Raw genomic sequence first — 20462 nt, 5'->3', positions numbered from 1 at the left:
TCTACACCACATGGGGAACCCAAAAAAACATAAAGTTTTTTTATTTGAGCATTTTCAAAAAAAAAAAAAACCAAAAAAAAATATTTTTCGGCTATTTTAGGGTTAAAGTTTTTTTCTGGTGTTTAGGGTTGAATAACAGATGCTTTAACCCTGCAGAGCAGAAATATTTTATGATTACACCGGGTTAAATGAAGGGTGATTTCAAAATAATGCTTCAAATCCGAGTTTCTTCATTTGTTTTACTTTCAAATAGTTTTAATTAGTTGGGTACTTTGATCTTCAGTAATAATTTATAAGAATTTGATTAAAAAAAAAATAAAAAAAAAAAAAAAAAATCAACTTCAAACTCGATTTACTCGATAACGAAAGCTCAAATAAAAAAAATATATACTACAAAATCGACTCCAAATGTGATGTAGATTCACCAGTTTCCCGCTTGTACTACGAGTTTCCGGACACCCTGTATATAAAATATACGGTTCATCATTATTTATTTTCGATTATAAATTTCTATTTGTCTCTCTATAAACTTTCTTCCCGTTTATTATTATTACTCATATATGTATCAGGGCCGGCCCTATGCGGGCGCAATTGGGGCAGTCCGCTCCAGGTGCCGAATTGTCAAGGTGCCAAGGTGCTGATGATATCTAACACCTAACAGTCCTAACACATCGCTCTTGAGATTATTTTTCACAAAAACAGCGCTACATAAAAATACGAATCATCTGAATAGTATTGATTACAGTGATCACCTACCTAGGCTTCTACTGATTTAGACAAGCGGCATCTTTACTCGCACCAGGTGTCGCATTGGCTCAGGGGCGGCCCTGATATTTATTTATTAGTTAAGATATTTTTTTTGTTAATTTCCGACTTTATGTCTAGGTTAAATCTTCCCCACAGTAATAATTATCTATTATTATTAATTGATAATTTCCCATTTGATCTCTGGTGAGTTGAAGTGTTGTTCTTGTAATGTTTTGTATTTATTATGCTTATATAATGCACTTGCATAATGTGGATTGACTAGATGATCATTTGTGGAAAATTGTGTGGAAGGGTTTAGTTTTTTCTGTGGAGAAGATTTAACCCGGAAAAAAAAAATTCTTTACTCCAGAAAGTGGGGAGGTAAGTGCAATCCCACACATTTATTTATTTATTGGACAATTTATATAGCGCCGCTTTTGTGAGATATCACCTCAGGGGCGCTTTACAGTTGATGCAGGTATTACAAAAAATATAGATATTACAAAAATAAAGTGAAGTTAAGTTAAGTAAAATGAAGTACAGGAACAGGTGACACGAAGAAGATAGAAGATGGAGACTCTGCAGCAAGAATCCTAGGTGGTGAAGAAACTGGACCAGCTGCTGCAGTGAAAGAGTCCACCGTGTCCACCAACAGTGCCAGCACGATTTTCGTCATCCGTCCAGGTATGTCTGCTGCTAATTAAGCACTGACACATTATCATTACATAGATAACATACCTTGGCAGCACCACTGCGACGTTCGGCGAGTCCATCATTCATCTCTATGATTGTTGAAGTGGTGCATTGTGCCCGTAATAAAAAGCGTCAGTTGGGATAGTAAATTACCATGGGCTTAGCGAAACACTTGCTAGGGCCTTCAGAGTTTCCGAGAATTCTGTTGAAAACATCTGGCGTACTCGTCCCAAGTTCAACGTTTTCGATTATTCACTTTTAACACACTCCACTCAAATCAGATATCATAAAGTTCTAATAACTGGTTGTTAAGTTTATTTAAAATGTTTTAAATTTCAAAGGGATGTTGCCTCATTTCCCTTGAAAATAAAAAAATACAAAGCGGTTGGAGGACACGTTAGGACGCGACTGACTGCCACGAAGGGCGCTATACATTCCGTAGAGATTAAGAACCGTTCTCACCCAGGTGAAATTACCAAGATATCATATGGACCTACGCAATAGGTACATTAACCATGTATAATTTAATATACCTTATCACTTGTATCATGATGTATTGTGTATGTCAAAATAAATAAATAATGCTGTCAGCTCATTTATAACAAATAAAAAAATGGCAGTATTTTTTAGTTATTACTAAACCTTAAGGAATAATAAAACTGTAAGTAATGTGAAATTTATCTTTTGCAAGAGTTACACAAAGTATTGACGAGATTTTTTTATGTGAAGCCGCACAAAAAAGGAGTCTGCTCCCAAGCGTCTGGAGCCATTGAGACTATGGCATCCCCAATTGGGGTATGTTGTGAGGTTGAAGGTAATGGGGAGGGGAAGGAGATGGGAAGAGGAAGATGAGGTAGTACATGGCTATTCAGATCTGGTCACCAAATGCCAAAACCATTTCAAGCAACGTTTCAATTCTGAATGGTGGTCTTGGTAAATTAGTTTATTTTCATTTTATGTGAATACCATCCCCAATCGGGGAATGTAATTAGACTGGCAAGAAAGATTGGCAAGTACCTGGCTATTCAGATCTGGTAACAAAACATGGCTAAAGCCATTTCAAGCAATGTTTCATTTCTGAATTGTGGTTTTTCCACAGGGCAACAATCTGCCACTCTGGAATGTGCCATATAATGTTAGATTCAGCTCATAGTAGTGGAACTGCGCTGTATGTTGGTGGGTCCAGTTCAACAGATGTTCAAAGGATTAACAGGTAATATTAGTGCAACGGTATGTATGAAAAGGTACAAACTTGGCAGTTTTCCTTCTCAGGCCTCCGGGAGGGTGGTCCGCCCCCTCGGAGGCTGCCGCCCCTCTCCCCACCCCACCAGCTCCTTCTCCCATAGAGACACCGCAGGACCTACCAACACTCATGGTGTCATCATCAGACTCCCTGAAAACAAACCGTAAAACATAAGCATGTTACAAATAATATTATATGATTTGAAATTCTCACTACCAAAAATATTAATGGGATTGATTAAGATTGATTGATTGACTGATAGAACCTAAGCGCAAGCCAAATACTGAGTTTGGTGATCGCGCTTTCGGAGTATCTGGGCTGAAGGCTTGGAATAAACTCCCTCCGGAACTAAGATCCATAACAAGTCCAACAGAATTCAGGTCTAAACTAAAAACTTACCTTTTTAAGCTGTCGTACCCTTAAATTAAATATGTATACCATTCCTAAGAAAAAGTCCAGTTATATTCAATTTTCCAATTAAGTCCTAAATCCTGTATATAAATTTCGCTAATAAACAATTAGATAATGTTAATTAAGTGTTAATCTCAAGTGACCTACCAGGTAAGTATTGTACTGTATATTATCTCCATAAATAGTTAAGTAATATCATAGATCACTGTAGAAATGTATTATAAGTTTGTACAGCGCCCTTGAGGTGATTTTGCACAAAAACGGCGCTATACAAGTCATCCAATTATTATTATTATTTAATGATTCCTTTGGCCAACGTTTCAGACCGCCTTGCAGTGTTCATCATCAGGGCTGATGGATAGAGTGTGGTGAAGAGTATGTTTAAACGTGTAGAATGCGGGTAAAAGGGCATCACTTCAACATGCATAAACACACTTTACCATCATCTTAACATCTGCCCTGATGATGGACACTGCAAAGCTCTCTGAAAAGTTCGCTGAGGCAGAAGGAAGCGCCACGTTGTAGTTACGGCCGTTCTTCCCAATCCTACTGATCAACTGCTGAGCCGAAATTTTGGCTCAACACTGCTCAAACGCACAACTATGCTCTTTCCAACGGAAAAGTGACTACTGAGTGATCAACCAATTTAAGGAAGCCAAACTACTGGATTAAGCTTGCCTCAGTAAATGACTACTTATAAAAAGTGTCAACAGAGTGAAACTTATTTGCGAGGCCAAGGCACGGTGGCATTAAAGTCAAGCTAATACTTTATTTTTAACATATTTTTTACGCTTAAATATTAAATATCGGTTTACGTATTACAGTACTTAAAAAATATATGCATTAATAATTAATACAATAAATTATTCGCCAATGTTAATTTAGCATTGAAAGTTTTAACTTTGATGTCATTTTATTGTCTATGAAAGTGGAGATGGCCACTTAAGATAATCAACAGTAAAGATGTTTGGAAACAGGTGAATCGAACGTTACTAAATAAATCACTTGGCTGATCGGACCCTGAGATTGATCGTTCGAAATGTTGGGAACAACGGCCGTTAGTACCTCAAAAATTATTCATGATATAATAAGCCCTTTTTGTTTAGTTATTACTTGGAGAATGTTTAGTTATGAAGAATGAAATTTATTATTAACCCTTCAGTACATCACTTTTTTTCAGTTTGCAATGTTTTCTGTGTATTTTAAATGCGCTATATACATATTATATTTTAATTTTTCGTGAAAACAAATACTCTTTTAGAAACTAGATAAAATTATCTTTCCGGTGTATGCATTTAAAATAAACAGTACATTAATATCAAAGGAGAAAAATGTTGTCAAAAACGCTAACATAACCTAAGCACATTTTTACTTCATACTCCTCATAGAAAAATTGAGAGAACTCCATATTTGGAAAATAATTTAGTTTTGTTTGGGGAATTTGTAAGAAAACTTTATCTTCACTTTTATCTCGTTCATATTATAAAAAATAATTTTTAAAGTTAAACTGATTGTTATGGCGCGAAATATGAATTATTCATTTTGGCTATTTTTAGGATTTTATTAATGGATTCCAGTATAAATATTTGAGGCAAACTGGAACGAATTATTATTTATCTTTCTGAAGTCAAAAAATTATGTATTTCTGCATGATAGAAAAAAAGATACTTTTATAAAATATGGACGCCCGGTTATATATGACCCTCAAAGGCTGGAGGGGTTAACCCTTCAGGCCTCTGGCATATTCTGTCAGACGGTCAGAGTATATCCGCTTTGCAATAAAATCCAAATAAATGTTATATTTCTGAACGTATCCGAAAACTAAAAACTGTTGTTGAAACGTGATGAAATATTGTTAAAATATTAATATTTTTATTGCAATGTGAAAATTTGTGGTTTTTCAGTGGAGCTGTTTAAATTTTCGTTTATTCAGTTTTACTGTTTGATTGGATTTTACATTAACATTTTTATTTATATGGATAGTAAAATATGAGAGTGAAACATTTTTTATTTTTGAAGTGAAACTTCTTTACGCGCGTTATGCATTTTCGAGGACCGGAGTAAAACCGACTCATGACCGTCACGAAAAACCGTGATCATTTCGCTATAGGAGCCTAGCTAATATTATATACCTAGTTTAGGTCACTCTCCAAACTCAGCTTCGCAGTCTAGAGGCAGAGCACCCGACTGTCGTCGTGAAGAACCGAGGTTCGATCCCCGCTTTGACTAATTTTTTTTTTCTTTTTGTGATTTTTTTAATATGAGGAAAAGTGATAAAATGCTCTCGTGCTGTGACTTTTAGATATTTTGACTATATGATATTTTTGTCGAAATTTTTTTTGCTTACAAATCGAGCCGATAGAGTCGCTCGGTATTTTGATTAATTATTTTTATTTTGAATCATTAAAATTACTAATCAAGGCCGATAACGCGACTAATTACCCTCGCAGACGTGCGTGACAAGTTTTTTTTAGTAAAAAACACAGCCGTAAGTGAGTTTTTCAAAATTTAGAAATGTTTTTCAAATTCAGACTCCATACGGGTATGAGACTGTTAAAACACGATAGATCTTTTCCAAAACTGACAAATATACGGAAATATTTTGAAAAACGACAGATATGACTTCACACTGCCGATATATCTTCGATTCGACCCTATATAAAGCGTTGACGAGACGTTTTGTGATATTATTCATTTGCCGTGTTTGAAAACGAAAATTTGAGCGAGACAAGTCAATTGAGGAGTACACGATGTATACGCGGTTCTCGTCGCGCGAGATACCTCTCCTCGCGGTCTAGATGCAGAGCGTTCGACACTCGTTATGCAAGACCCGGGTTCGAATCCCATATTTTTATAACTTTTAATTTTTTTTTATCACATGCTACTTATAAATATGTCAATGGACAGAAAAAAAGAGAGAATGAAATGAAAAGAGAGAGAGAAGAATACTAAAAGTTTCACTTCCGTCGTGCGTAGGCTCGCCACACACTGTATTTTTCAGATATGTTCAGAAATATTCCATTTATTTGGATTTTATTGCGAAGCGGAAATACTCGAACCATCTGACAGAATATGGCTGAGGCCTGAGCAGTTAAAAAAAATATTTTTATATCTTACTGCATAGCAATCCTGATGAGTTGTACAACTGTTTTTATTCATATTATATATTATGATTGAAATGTTTCAACAATACATTCTCCAAGTTCATGATAAATAAAATAATATTATTGACCTTTAACCCTTTCAATACCAGAGTTCCTCTTGAGGAACATGAACAAAAAAATAATATCTCTTGATTTTGTCAGAGAAATTTCCCTATTTTGCATATCGCTTATGAAGGATATTCCTCATGGCATCTCTTTTTTAAGCTAGCTTGTAACCATTATTCCAGCAACAAATACTCTAAATAAAATGACAGATCCCGTTTTGGGATTTTTGCTTGGACTGGGAAACATTATTATTTTTATATTATCTTTATATTTATGCATGTTAAATTATAAATAATTTTTTTTTAACTAAACAATTGTTTGTGCGACAGGTTTTTTTTTCTTACTAATAAAAAATAACCCTTTGAGACGTAAAAAATAATAAAAATCAAGTTAGAAAAAAATCTAAATTAGTGAGCAAAAAAAAATTAAAATTTATACACCAAAAAATTGTTTAAGATGTTATCAAGCTTAAAATATGATCTATATTTGGAAATAAAAGTGTCGTGTTGAAAGGGTTAACACAATAATTATTATCATTTAATAATAGAATCAATGAATCATAATAGAACAAGCCTAATTTCAGACAAACATAGATAGTAGTAACATGTGATATTATAAGACGAGATAACAAGATCACATTGAGACAAATGACAAATTACACAATAATATTTACCTTTGCTTATCATCGTCAAACAAGGAAGAGTTGCTCACATACTCTGAGGTGAGTCGCATAATATGCAAACTCAAAGGATTAATGCACTGCGGTAATTTGTCTTCTGCAATACTTAATGGCACTCTTTCTCCTGCAAATAATACATAAAAGGGTATGATTAGAGATTTTCAATTTTTTGGTTGCTATGCCACATTGCGTTTTCTCCGTGTTTAGCAAACCTTTCGGGGTTAAGCTTAGTTACTGAAAACCACACTAATTTATTATAACACTGAAATACCGGCCCTAAGAGGATTAACGCTTGCAACACGGTACCACTTCCACATACATAAAAACACATTTCACCACAATCTAAGTATCTGCTCTGATGATGGATACTGTAACTCTGTCTGAAACGTTGGCTAAAGAAGGGGGAAGCGCAACATGGCGTAATAACCCAAAAATTAAACACAAAAATATAGAAAGGGTTTAAAAATTCACGTAATAAGATAGGTATAGGTTGCGCATATGTATACACTTCCGAAAGCTTTTTGTCTTATGTTTATGCCTACTTAATGTTATTGCAAGAAAGGGACAGCAAGTGTATAATATAATCATTTAATTAGAAAATATAAAAGATTTATATTCATTTAGACTTTTAGAAAAAGTCAATAGGCATCCCATATAAAAAAATCGGATATGTTTATCCGGGACACTAACTAGGTTACAAACCAATTCTTTAGAACTTTGTAATCATTCAAAGAAATAACTGTTAAAAATATGGGAAAAATTAGTTGCAAGATAATATTGTTAATTCCGAATTTGAAATATGAGATGTCATAAAATATGAGATGTCGTGAAACAAAAATGACATATAATAATTAGATTACGATGATCGAGCGGTTAAAGACATTGCCCCGGTATGACAGAGATCCTGGGTTCGATTCCCAGTCGAGACCTTTAACGTTTTATTTTTTTGTCTCTTGTTCTGTTTTATGTTTCGTTTAAATTTATTATTATTATCTTCTTCTTTGACGATGTTTATATTATGTCCATTTATTTTATACAAAATTATTTTTTCTAGTTTACAAGGAAATTTTCTTTTCTGAAGTTGAATAAGGCCCTTCTTTCACATGGATTTGGGGATCCATGGTGAGGCACGAAATGAAAGAAAGTTGTGAAGGTCACATGTGTTTATTGGTGAGTCAGTGTAGCCGTAACGAGAGTTGTCGCTGGACAGAAGAATACACCGGATGCTGGCTGTGATGTGCTGGTCAGGCGCGGGTCAATGAGTCGACGCCGGGCGCTGGTGACCGGGACTCGATGAAGGTCAGGCACTGGCGAAGAACGTAGGTCTTCAGGCACTCCAGTGCTGACGAGACGGCCGAAGGTGCGGCGGACCTTGTAGGCGGTTGAGCGGGAACGATGTGGACCAGTGAGGATGCTGCGTGTCCTCGTGGTGGTCATGGTAGCGTGGAAGAAGCGCTGGTCAGAGACACTGGAACCAGGGCGCTTGTAATCCGAGTAGTGCTTGCCAGGAACGGCGATCTGGACAAGGCACTAAGATGATGTCCCGATAGAGTCCATTGTGGTACGGGCGAAGCCGGGTACGTTGTCCTTCGCGCTAGTAAGATTAGCGCGGGTTATCACTCGTTGATCCTTGTAGACTGACGGCGGAATGATGACTGACTGACTCGCTGCGTCGGGCATATTTATACTACACGGCCGACGGCGGCAGTAGGTAGGTGGATGGCAACTAAATTCTAGGCACTCGCACAGACTGTGTGTTTCGGGAACCTTCGATAGTGCGGCGATTATGCATAGGCCGTAGACTCGAACCTTCTGGCGAGTTCTCGTAGTATCCCAGACGGACTGCAGTATTATTGTCGTCGATAGGCAGGTAGGTACTTGAAGTACGTAGGTTGCTCTGTTTACGAGGCGAATTGGAATGCAGGTACATAATTCGGGAGTAGGTACTAAGTAGGTAGAGCGGTTTATTATTAATTATTTAATTTAGATTTTTCTCGACGCTACATGGATATGGAAGTATCCGATACTCATGTTGTGTACTAAAGTTGCAAACAACTTGTTGCAGACAATCCTACTGAATCGCTACTGAAATCACGAGACCCGCATCACCACCAATTATTGTTGAATCCTTGAAAGTCAAAACTAGAATGCCAATAGAATGAAATTTTCATATCCTGTCATCCTTTACTGACTGTTTTATTCCACGCATTGCCACAATATGTCTGACGCCATGTATAAAGTCTCGACGACATGAGTTGGAACAACCTCGCCCGGCTGGTCACGGGAGACTGGCGTGGCTGGTGAGTATACAAAATGTAGGCAACATATGCCAGTATATGAACCTCCGCGTAGATTTATAGCGGCAGTCGCCAAGATACTTGAATCGTCGAGTATCAGATACTTGCGTACCTGCGGGAGAAAGGTCTTATTACATAAAAATGAACTTATTTAATTTTACTGGAATTTAATTTTCTGAATGTGGAATAACAAATTTGAAAAATGCTGCATGAAAGCAATGCATCTGTGTGAGTACTGTTTTCAACTCAACTCTGGTTGTGATACCTAAAAGTATTAATATTTCTATTTTTTAATCTGTTAATTCCTTCGACCGAACTTTCAAGATGGCTGTAGCAAGCAGTGGCGGCTCGTGACTTTTGGGTGTACTAGAGTGCTAATATTTAAAAAAATGGCATTTCTGATGTTGTTATAGCTGAAAACTATTTTTAATTTTTTTTCGAAAATCGATTTTTTGTATGAAGATTTTCAGGAAATTTCAGTATAGCCGTGCGCCGCACGGAATTCCTGAAAATCTTCATACAAAAAATCAATTTTTCGAAAAAAAAAAAAAATCGTTTTCAGCTACAACAACATCAATAATGTCATTTTTTGTAATATTAGCACTCTAGTAACACAAAAGTCACGAGCCGCCACTGGTAGCAAGGTGAAACCAGTACAAAACTAAATACATAAGTGAAGGAAGGAAGTTTTTTTAAAACATAATATTTAGGCAACACCTTGGCGTATTGTAATCGGAATCGGGTGAAATCAAACACTCCTTACTCACATGGTGATAAGGTTGAAATTCCCATCTAACACCGGCCACCTCTTTCATTTGATTTATGCAAAAAAAAACATAGCCAAAATGAATGCTTTATTTAATTTTGTGAAGTTCAGGCACAAATGTTAAAATGTTTTCCGATCGTAATCTAAAGAACTTAATTTGCCATATTATACAGTAAAACATATGTGAAAAGGTTCATTTAAGTAGGAGATTTTAAACTTCAAAACATTTTTTGTGGGCCTGATACTTTATTTTTGTTTAGGCTTATAAAAAGACTTGCTCAAAAAAATACTCGATTATAGCAAAGGCCAAGATGTGTTCTACTCCCAGTATTTATATAAGGCATTTATAATTTAAATAAGTGATCAAATTTTCAAACCAAAAACACATAGATTTTGTATTACTTCGCATCGCATCGCCTTAATGATGAATTTACAGTCCGTTAATTTGAAACAAAATTTTTGTACCTGTGTCCAAGTTTAAGACAGTAACTTGTTCTAGTATCTCCATGTCAGTTAGCTGCTTTCCAGAATCTGTTCTTGTTCTGACATACATATTAAGTTGCTTTAATAAATCCTCGTCTCCTGCAGATTTTCTTCGGTCCCTTGTTAGTCTATCCGGGTTTCTACTGTAAAAATTCAAAAAAGTCTTGTTAGAGTTTGCACCACATCATAAAGAATTTATAATGAAGTGTAATTTTAAAGCAATGAGTAAACACTTCTGATACAAAAAGTTGTTATGTTTTCTACACTCTTATTATTAGCATTAATATGGAACGTAGAAGCAATTGAAACGTGGATATGTCTTGGACAAACCTGTGCGTGGCTCCTAAACTCGAGTGTCCCATGCTGCTGGTGAAGAAGCCGTGTCCGCTGTGTCCGTCCACTCCGGACTTCAGCAGCTCATTCTTCAACTTCTCGATCCTCTGCAGTTCCTCCTGTGATGGACCAGCAGCTCTGGCCTTCTCCTCATCTTGAGGCTTCACTACATATTGACCTGGAAAAACAAATTAAAATAATAACCCAATTAATGGAAATTTCTACACAATATTGAAGGTAGAATTCAATTTAATTTCCAGCTGTTAATACTAGAAAGATCGTAGCCGTTATATCGACGGCTACTTATTTTTTTTTTCAGTGTTCATGATTCGTGATTTAAAACCCATGGTGATAAAAGTGTGATGGATGGGGTCATTATTAACCTTTACAACGTTGGCATTTTTAACCTAATCTATTCCATCACCCGGCACGTTTTGACACAAATGTGTTTTAGTGTAATTTTATGAATCACATTTGCGACAGCCTCGTAGATAAGGTTAAGCCGAATTAGTTTGCAATGTACTTATTCCAGTTAGCTTGATTACCAGATCTGCATAGCCAGGTACTTCCTCTCCTTTCTCTTACCCACCTCGTTCTCCTCCCTTCTTCCTTCAGCCTTACAGTATTCCCCAATTGGGGATGCCATAAAAATTCCCGAATTTTTAGACTGAAATGGTAGTGTATATAATTGACCAAATTCCTCGTAAATATTCTGTAAGAGCTGGAAGATAAAGGTGGCCTGCGCACTTTTCTACAACATGTTATGTATCTAGTCGCCACAACAGCATGGAAAGTTATAAAAAGATTAGAAGTTATTTTATTTTTTATTTTATATACGAAAAAGCAAATCATTTTGATTAAATTCACATGGTCGCGGTCTTTATTTGTACTGAGCAGTACTGTTCTTTCTAGTGTTAATTAAGTATTTTTAACCCTTTATAGGTCATAAGCTAAAAACGGATAGTTTTGAGACCTGCAACATTAAGGTCTATATTTCTTTATGTTTACAAGTTTACAATTTATGGGTTGTAATTATTCTGAGGTAAAAATAAATTTAAAATCAATTTATTTGTTTCACCACTATTCAAAAGTAACATTGTCATTAAAGGGCCAGTTAACGCTATTTTGAATTTTGACATTTGAATGGTCCCCGTTACCTGAGATGTGCTTTATTTCAAATAAATCCATTTCAAATGGAAATGCAAAATGGGTATTTTCCATTTTGCATTTTAAATGCTTTTCTAAAAACCATTTTGCATTTTAAATGCTTTTCTCAATGCATTTTTCATTTTAAATGCTTTTTTGCAACATTCTTCCTACTATCACCACTCATCTTTTTTTCATAAGCCCCAAATATCAGTCGGTCCTCAACCTCGCTATGAGAGATAATTTACATCTGTCAAGTTGCTCCCTGGTAGGAGCTCTGGCAATTGAGTGATACCATTACAAAAAATACTGATTCAAATACTGAACATGGGGCCATGACACTGTAATATTAAATGTTAGATAGCAGTTTCTATGTTTTAACGTTGGCAACATTAGTCCCGCGCAATTTTTTTGTGGTTTCATAATCTGTAGTCGTGGTGTTTTTGGATTTACCATCATGTAATATGTTTGTTCTACATTGATGTCCATTATTATATGACAAAACTGTTTAAAAATTCTATAATTATTTTAATTGTTTGACCTGAGAAACCATTTTGCATTTTCAATGCATTTTGAAAATAGGTATTTTGCATTTGAAATGCTTTTCTAAAAACCATTTTGCATTTTGCATTTTCAAATGGAAAAGTTTTGACCCATTTCCATTTTGCATTTCAAATGGTTTTGGGTACCCATTTTGCACATCTCTGCCCGTTACACGCTGATTCTTGGCCCGTTTCAGATTTTGAACAAATTGTGATCAATTGACAAGTCAAATCGAGCCGTTTACTATGATCGCTCTTTTCGTGTAACAGGCCTCATTTCTTTGACTTCCCACAGCTTTAAAAACAAAATTAGTTAAAAAATCATACCATTCATAAATCTTAACTTCTTTTCAATATTTTATAATAAGATATATTCTCAAACTTCCGGTTATTATTTGGTTTCAGTTGCCTCCTTTTTGTACCTTTTTTAAATGTCTGCTGAGAAGATTCTCATTTCTGAGCACAAACTGCCTCCTCTTTTATATTATTGACTTGTTTTGTCCTGTCCTGCTGTTATTGTTATTCTAAGTTTTGTCATCACTTTGTATAAACAGAATATTTATTTTATAATATTAGATCTGTATTGGGTAAGGCAAATTATAGAAATAATTTTAAGAACATGACCACTAATCCTAAATTACCGTTTTTAAGTTTGTTATAGTAAAGCGCACTTGAAGTGAAATGACGCTAAACTGCGCTATATGAATGCTGTTAGGCTTATTAGATAAACACAATTGGTTCAAAAGCCGAAACGGGCCTCGAATGGGCAATTAACAGCATTAAATCAAATGTAAAAAGAATAAAATGGCACTTTGATCAAAATGTTACACTTGAATATCGGTGAAATAACTACAGTAAATGTTTGAGTTTGAAACAGAAAAATATAATTTAACATTATACTCACATCTTCGGCACAACCATAAAATCAGTTTGATTGTTTCATAAAGCGTAGGACACATTATTACAAAAAAAATATGAAGGTGACAAATTTTTTTTAACGAAAGCGACATCCCACGTTTGACCATAACAATGAAAACCAAAAACATAAATATATCAAAATACACAAGAGAGTAAATGCATTGGAAATGGAAATAAGGAATAAGTAAGATGGTTGCATTCACATAGGAAAGTGCAATTAGAAAAAATATATATCAAAACACTATAGGTAAATCCATTTTACAAAACAGTTTATTTTTCTTATCTGTTAATAAAAGGCATGACAGCCGCTTCTTCCATCAGACAAACATAGACAAATAGTTTAATATTAAATTAACCCCTCAAGCGTTTGAGGGTCATATATGACCGGGCGACAAAATTTTATAAAAGTATTTTTATCTTTTTTTCTATCATGCGGAAATACATAATTTTTTTGACGTTAGAAAGAGAAATAATAATTCTTTTCAGTTTGCCTCAAATATGTATACTGGAATCCATTAATAAAATCAAAAAAATACCCAAAATGAATAATTAATTTTCGCTCCGCAATCTTACGATCGGTTTAATTTTTAAAATTATTTCTTGTTTTTATTATATGAAAGAGATAAAAGTAAAGGTACTGTTTTCTTACAAAACAAACAAAATGAATGTGTTTTCGAAATATCGAGTTCTCTCAATTTTTCGATGATTGGAGTAAAACATTAAGTAAAAATGTGGTTATCATTTTTGACAACATTTTTCACGTTTGATATTAAAATTGATATTATTTAGAAATAGTAATGTTTATTTTAAATGCGTACACCGGAAAGATAATTTTATCTAGTTTCTAAAATATGTAGTATCTGTTTTTACGGAAAATTAAAAAATAAAATGTGTATAGCGTATTTGAAATACACAGAAAACATTACAAGCTGAACAAATGCGATGAAAGTACTGAAGGGTTAATATGAAGACATAAAAAATATATAAGATTCACTATTCGGAAATGACAATTGAAATAATCACCACACACTCAACAAAAAAATAGCAGGTCAACTCTACTGCATATCTGTACAGAAAAATCTTTTCATTTGACCCGGCAAAAACTCTCAAACGATGAGCTCTGGAGTCATGAAATTTGTCCTGCTTCGTCAGTCAGGAGTTTTTAGATAAATGCAAGTATTTTCTGCTCATAACGTCATTTCCCTCATGAGCTAGGGAGCTTCGAAATATCTATTTAAATTAAAAAATAATAAAAGAAGTCAAAGTGTTCATTGCATTAAATTCAATACGAAAAAAAAAGATTGATCCAGGAAATAACAATGCTTTTAGAAAGGAGAAACAACTGTCTTGCGTAATAATAAACATATTTAGGGATGATAAAAACTGAATACAGTGAAACCCCCTTATAATTTTTTTCGGTCCCTTGAAGACTGACGGCCCAATATATCTAGGTAAAATATAAATAAAATATGCACTTTTAATACAAAAAAAATGTGTATCAGTTAGATAACAATGAGAAGTAAGTATTTCAGTTACTGGAAAATAAATACATTTTAATAGCCGTTTCGTTAAAAAAGTTTTTTTTTAAATTTATTTTTTAATAAAACCCAAACTAAGAACCTTTTTTAAGATCGTAGGTTCATATTTTGAGTTAAATAAAAGAAGAAAACTAACCTTAAAACTTCAATAAAAATGCCCGCCAAGAGTAAAGTCAGTCAATTTAAATTTTAAAAAAATAATTATAAAAATGCTATATTTTCCATTTCCAGAAAATGAAATACTTACTTCTCATTATTATCTAGCTGATACAGAGTGGTTTTTTTTCTATTAAAAGTGTGTATTAAGCAGTAGCCGGATTTCTCATCAAAATGACAATTCAACACACTTTTAAAAAGTGATATAAAGTTGTGAAAAGTGATGAAACAAAAACTAAGTTAAATAGGTTACGTAGATTAGGTTTACTGGCTAGGTTTTTTTTCATTGCTTTTAATGACTTTATACCACATTTTAAAGGTGTATTGAATTGTCATTGCATTGAGTTATCATGGAACTGCATGAAGCTTGTCCCTATTTGCTGTATATTTACATTTATCCCACATATAAGGTTTTAGAATATAAAAAGTTCATTTTGGTTCCTTGGAAAACCTAATAAGAGGGTTTCACTGCAAATAAAGATTGTGTGAAGCGTGAAACCTTTGACAGCAGATCTAATATCGAGCGACGGCCCTTTCATGGAGGAAGTGGTGCTGAGGTGACTGTGCACCGACTTGAGGGTGCTGCTCCTCGAGGAGGCCTCGCTCTTGCTGCTGAGCTTGTCCACGGGCGACGCACGGTGGTCGCTGCCAAACGAATTATTCCTCGCCCCGAAACTCCCACTCACAAACGACTCTTTGGATGAATTGATAACTACAAACATGGAAATTACTGGTGTTCCAGGTGAAAAACAAACAAAACATAAATGCATTATAGACTCACCGCATACAATACATGTAACATCACATCGCCACATAATCAAAATTGAATAACAAAATGTCAAAAATAACAAAAAATTAAAAAATCACATTTAGTTAAACCCCCTTATAAGGTTCTTGCATAAGAAGTTCTGCTGTTTCGGCCCCTTGAAGACAGAAATAAGGAAACATAAAAGTTTTTCCAGTCCCTTGCAGAACCTTATGGTAAATATACAGAAAATAGAAATACTCTTAATACGCACTTTAAAAAACTTTGTAGTAGTTAGACAATAATGAGAAGTAAGTATTTCAGTTTCCGGAAATGGAAAATAATGCATTTTAATAGTTATTTTGATAAAATTAAAATCGATTTATCACTTGGTAGCCATTGTTATTGACATGAAGGTTTTAAGGTTAGTTTTTATTCTCCTCTTATTTAACCCAAAATAAGAACCTATGGTCCAAAAATCATTTCTTAGTTTGGGTTAAAAAACTAGCCTTAAATTTTTTTAATATTATAACATATAATATGTCAAAACATGACGTGATGAAAAGACATCAAATTATGATTTTTTTTACAAAATGGCTACTAAAATGTATTATTTTCTATTACCGGAAAATGAAATACTTACTTCTCAGTAATATCTAACGGTAGAAAGAGTTTTAAAAAAAAAATGTATGTATTAAGCGTGTTTTCTGTATATTTACAAACCTTATAAATTATGTTAATTACGTAGTTACTAAATCAAAAGAGTTATAATAATTTAGAAAAATATAATCCATTTGATCAAGTAAAATCAATTTGTAAAACATAATATGCATTTATAATAGATAATTTTGAAGGAGATATATAACAATAGAAAAAATCTTCGCTCTCCTGTTTATTTGTCATTTTTTAGTTATTCAGTTTTACTGCATGGCGACAATAATATTTAATACAAGAAAAATATAATAGCTGACCAACTGAAGGCATACAAAAATAATATTATCATGTACAGTGATAATAAAAGCTACATCACACAAAATGAATATGTAGAAGGGGTAGAATTCAAGACTTTACAAATTTAAATATTATGATTATGTATACAGCCACAGTAAAACCCGCATATACACCATCACTCAAAGATTTCACATCGAAAAACCTTATAAGAGAGTTTTACTGTAGAAGGATTTTGTAGATAGATTTATATTTGAGGCAATCAAAAAGCAGCTGGCTATATTTCAAAGAATATATATTTCAAAAAGAGGGTAAATTTTAGCCCTATTTTTAAATGGCACGCTTAGCAGAATATGCCTATTAAATAGTTATTATTTTATGTAGTTTATAGGGCCTGCATTGTGGAGATATTCGTAGCATTTTTTTGGAGCTCTGCGTTAACTCGTAGACGATTATAAAAAAAACTATATATTAAAAATAATCATTAATTTATACAGTGTTATTTAGTAAAAGACTATCTCAAGGTGCGATGCTGTTTTTGTAGGTGTAGTTTTTATACCATTATGATAAATTATTGTTGTGGTAAAGAATATCAGATCTGCTGTAATTTTTTTGTAACTGAATTGTGACAATAACAGTCAATTATTATTTGAAGGTTGTCGATTTTATCATAACTGTAAAGAATATTTTGAAATCAGAGTTCTTGCGAAGAAAAAACAATAATGCAATATTTTTTATGTGAATACTGCAAAAGAGTCCCAACTGCTCCCAACCGTCTAGAGCCAGTGAGATAATGGCATCCACATCCACATTTGGGGTATGTTGTGAAGCTAAAGGTAGTGTGGGGGGGAAGGAGATGGGAAAGAGGAAGGTGGGGAAGTACCTGGCTATTCAGATCTAAAGTACCACCGAACATGGCTAAAGTCATTTCAAGGAAAGTTTTAATTCTGAATGGTGGTCTTACACCAGGGTGATCTGACAGTATCTTCCACTCTGGAACGTGCCACAAATAAACCTGATATTATTTTAAATAATTAAATTGTGAGACAACACAAATTAACAGACGCGGCCCGTGACTGTAATTACCAGCAGTGCATTTCACTTTTAAAATGTACCTAGTCTGTAATTTAGGTGGAGCAAATTAATGAATGGGAACACCTACTGCAATTCATTCTATCTTCTAAGTTATATTTGTAAAATAACTGATTAAATAATACAAAATTATCTTGAAAATAAAGGACACTCAATTCATCGTTGAAAATATAGCGAAACCGTTTGATTTCACCGCGAACGAGTTCCAATGTGTTAATGTTGTTGCGTTAACATTGAACATTAGTATTTCTAAGCGAATCCATTCCAAACGCATTGGATTACGCATGATCAAAGTGTTGCAAAATTCACTCGCCGTCAAAGCACTTCGATAATGCACGGATGGGTTATGTATCTGCACTGCTCTAACACGTAATTTGACGTTAAGAGTGTAATCTGTCTCGCTCATGTCACCGTTTCGGCTACTTCGGGCTGTCTCGATACCGCCCAATGCTGTTTTAGTAGTATGGTTAAAGTTGGTTCTGTGCATATTGGGGTATGCCCGACCGCTTGCTCTTGCGCGGGATTTTTTTACTAGAAGATAGCTCAAATAATGACCTGACGGGAATTACGAATTTCTTACATCGATCACTGGGGCACAGATGTCGTTGTAATTTGTTATGTGGAGATTGAAGACAAGCAGTGCAATGCACAAATGCACGTACCAAGGAACCGCCTCTGCAAATTAACCAAATAAAATTGCTAAGCGCATTGACAATTTTTTGTGCTGAGCAGGAACTGAACCTGTAACCTCCAAACCCAAAGTCAAATGCGAAGAAAGCTAATCTAATACCATCTTAAATGAATCAATTTAAAAAACAAAGTTAATATTTGCGCTCAATTAAATATGACTCGCTCTATCTTGTCATTATCTCATTGCGTGACAGCCAGCTGAAATATTGATTGCTACAGATACAAATATAACTATAAAACCTTAAGAATTTCAATGGGGAAACATCACATTTTATTTCATGCATATTATACCAATGATACGGAGTGAATAAGCTAACCTTTTTTATCAGTAAGATCGCTGTTGCCCATATCTAGCGAGTTCTGAAATTCTCTCGTCAGGGATTCAATAGTGCTGGCCGGGCTGGGCAGAGGACCCATAGGATTCAAGATCTCACTCAGAGAAGGTGGCTGAAAAATATATCAAAAGTAAAGTCAGAAAATAATTCTGAAATCACGATTTTCTAAGGCCCAGATGTTTCGCAGAAATTCACACGTGACAAAGTCACAATAACAATCTGGCAATAATATGATAGTTGTTCTCTTTTGCTGATCACAATTTTTTCAAAAGCTGAAACAGACTTGGGACGGGTTGTTTCAAAGAATTTGAATAATTCATCAAATTTCAAAGTTGATTCTATTATTATGTCATTATTGGCCAGTGGCTTCACAAAACTGAAATAATAACAGAACTTGAATAGAACCTTCACAGAACTTGATAAATCTGTGAAACGACCCGTCCTCAAATGTTACATTTGAATTTCTTTGAAACAGCCCGTCCTTAGTGAAGTGATAAAGTTTGTCTTTTTATTTACCAGTTCTCTTGTCAAATTTAAGAAGAAGCTTAATATATATTTTTAAATATAAATATTAATTTCTCTCATTACATTTTTTAAATATACAACTAATTGAATAGAGGTGCTACAGATGGAAATGAAGTTGCAAGTTGAAAATAGTCCATAGATTCTCCTATCTAGCGAGTGTACAGGCGGATTGCAATCGTTAGAGCACAGGCGTAAGGTAGGTATGCTGTCCTTGTTCTACCGGTATTACAATGGAAGATGCTCTGAGGAACTAGCGTCATTGATCCCTTCGACACCGGTACATAATCGGGAAACATGCCAATCGCGCGCCCAACATTTGTACACGGTTGACATTTGTCACATGAGAACGGGTCGCTTTTACGACTCGTTCTTGAGTTCAACAGGTCGGTTATTGAACTATTTGCCGGCCTCTGTGTTTCCTCCCTCCTACAACATGGGTCTATTCAAGACCCATGTTCACTCCTTCCTCTCCTCAAAAAGACCCTAAGGGAAATTATTTTCCTCAGGGACTCCTGTGCTGAGTTTATGAAAAAAAAGCCGTTGCATTGACCAACAAATTTCAGAAACTTTGCAAATGTTATGCCATATCTCACCATTTGTAAGTATTTTTTATGCCACATACAAAAATATTTTCTGCTTTACAGATAACATTATTTGCCCCTGATCTGAAAATGTGCTATTCTGGAGATATTAATAGCAAGATAAAGAAAATATAAAAAATTAATACATACACAACGCTTTGATTATGTATGTTTGCATATTGCACAATGCATGCATGTATTTTAAGCAGATAAAATAAATATCTGTAATAATAATAATATTTTCAATATAATATAATTTGCATTAAACACAATACCTGCAAATTAAGTTATGTGTAGATATTTTGAATGGAACATTAATTGAAAATACATTATTTTATGTTTATAAATGGAATGCACTCCTCCCTCAGCATGAGAACAGCTTGGA

The 20462-nt window shown here is 34.4% G+C and overlaps 1 protein-coding gene across 1 annotated transcript in view; it reads right to left on the bottom strand.

The window, feature by feature from the left end:
- LOC149417838 (WD repeat-containing protein 44) overlaps positions 1–20462 on the bottom strand; it is a 37436-nt gene that overhangs the window by 12898 nt on the left and 4076 nt on the right. The window contains exons 7-12 of the mRNA XM_089639469.1: positions 18954–19083; positions 15661–15873; positions 10859–11039; positions 10511–10671; positions 6977–7106; positions 2693–2833 (exon numbers count right to left, since the gene is read on the bottom strand). Coding sequence (XP_089495595.1) covers positions 2693–2833; positions 6977–7106; positions 10511–10671; positions 10859–11039; positions 15661–15873; positions 18954–19083 — 956 coding nt within the window. The remainder of the gene's footprint in view (positions 1–2692; positions 2834–6976; positions 7107–10510; positions 10672–10858; positions 11040–15660; positions 15874–18953; positions 19084–20462) is intronic.

This window comes from Hesperophylax consimilis, chromosome 14 (genome assembly GCF_061612785.1).
Source record: "Hesperophylax consimilis isolate HC1 chromosome 14, BYU_Hcon_1.0, whole genome shotgun sequence".
NCBI lineage: Eukaryota > Metazoa > Arthropoda > Insecta > Trichoptera > Limnephilidae > Hesperophylax > Hesperophylax consimilis.
This window is presented reverse-complemented; position numbering and strand designations above follow the sequence as displayed.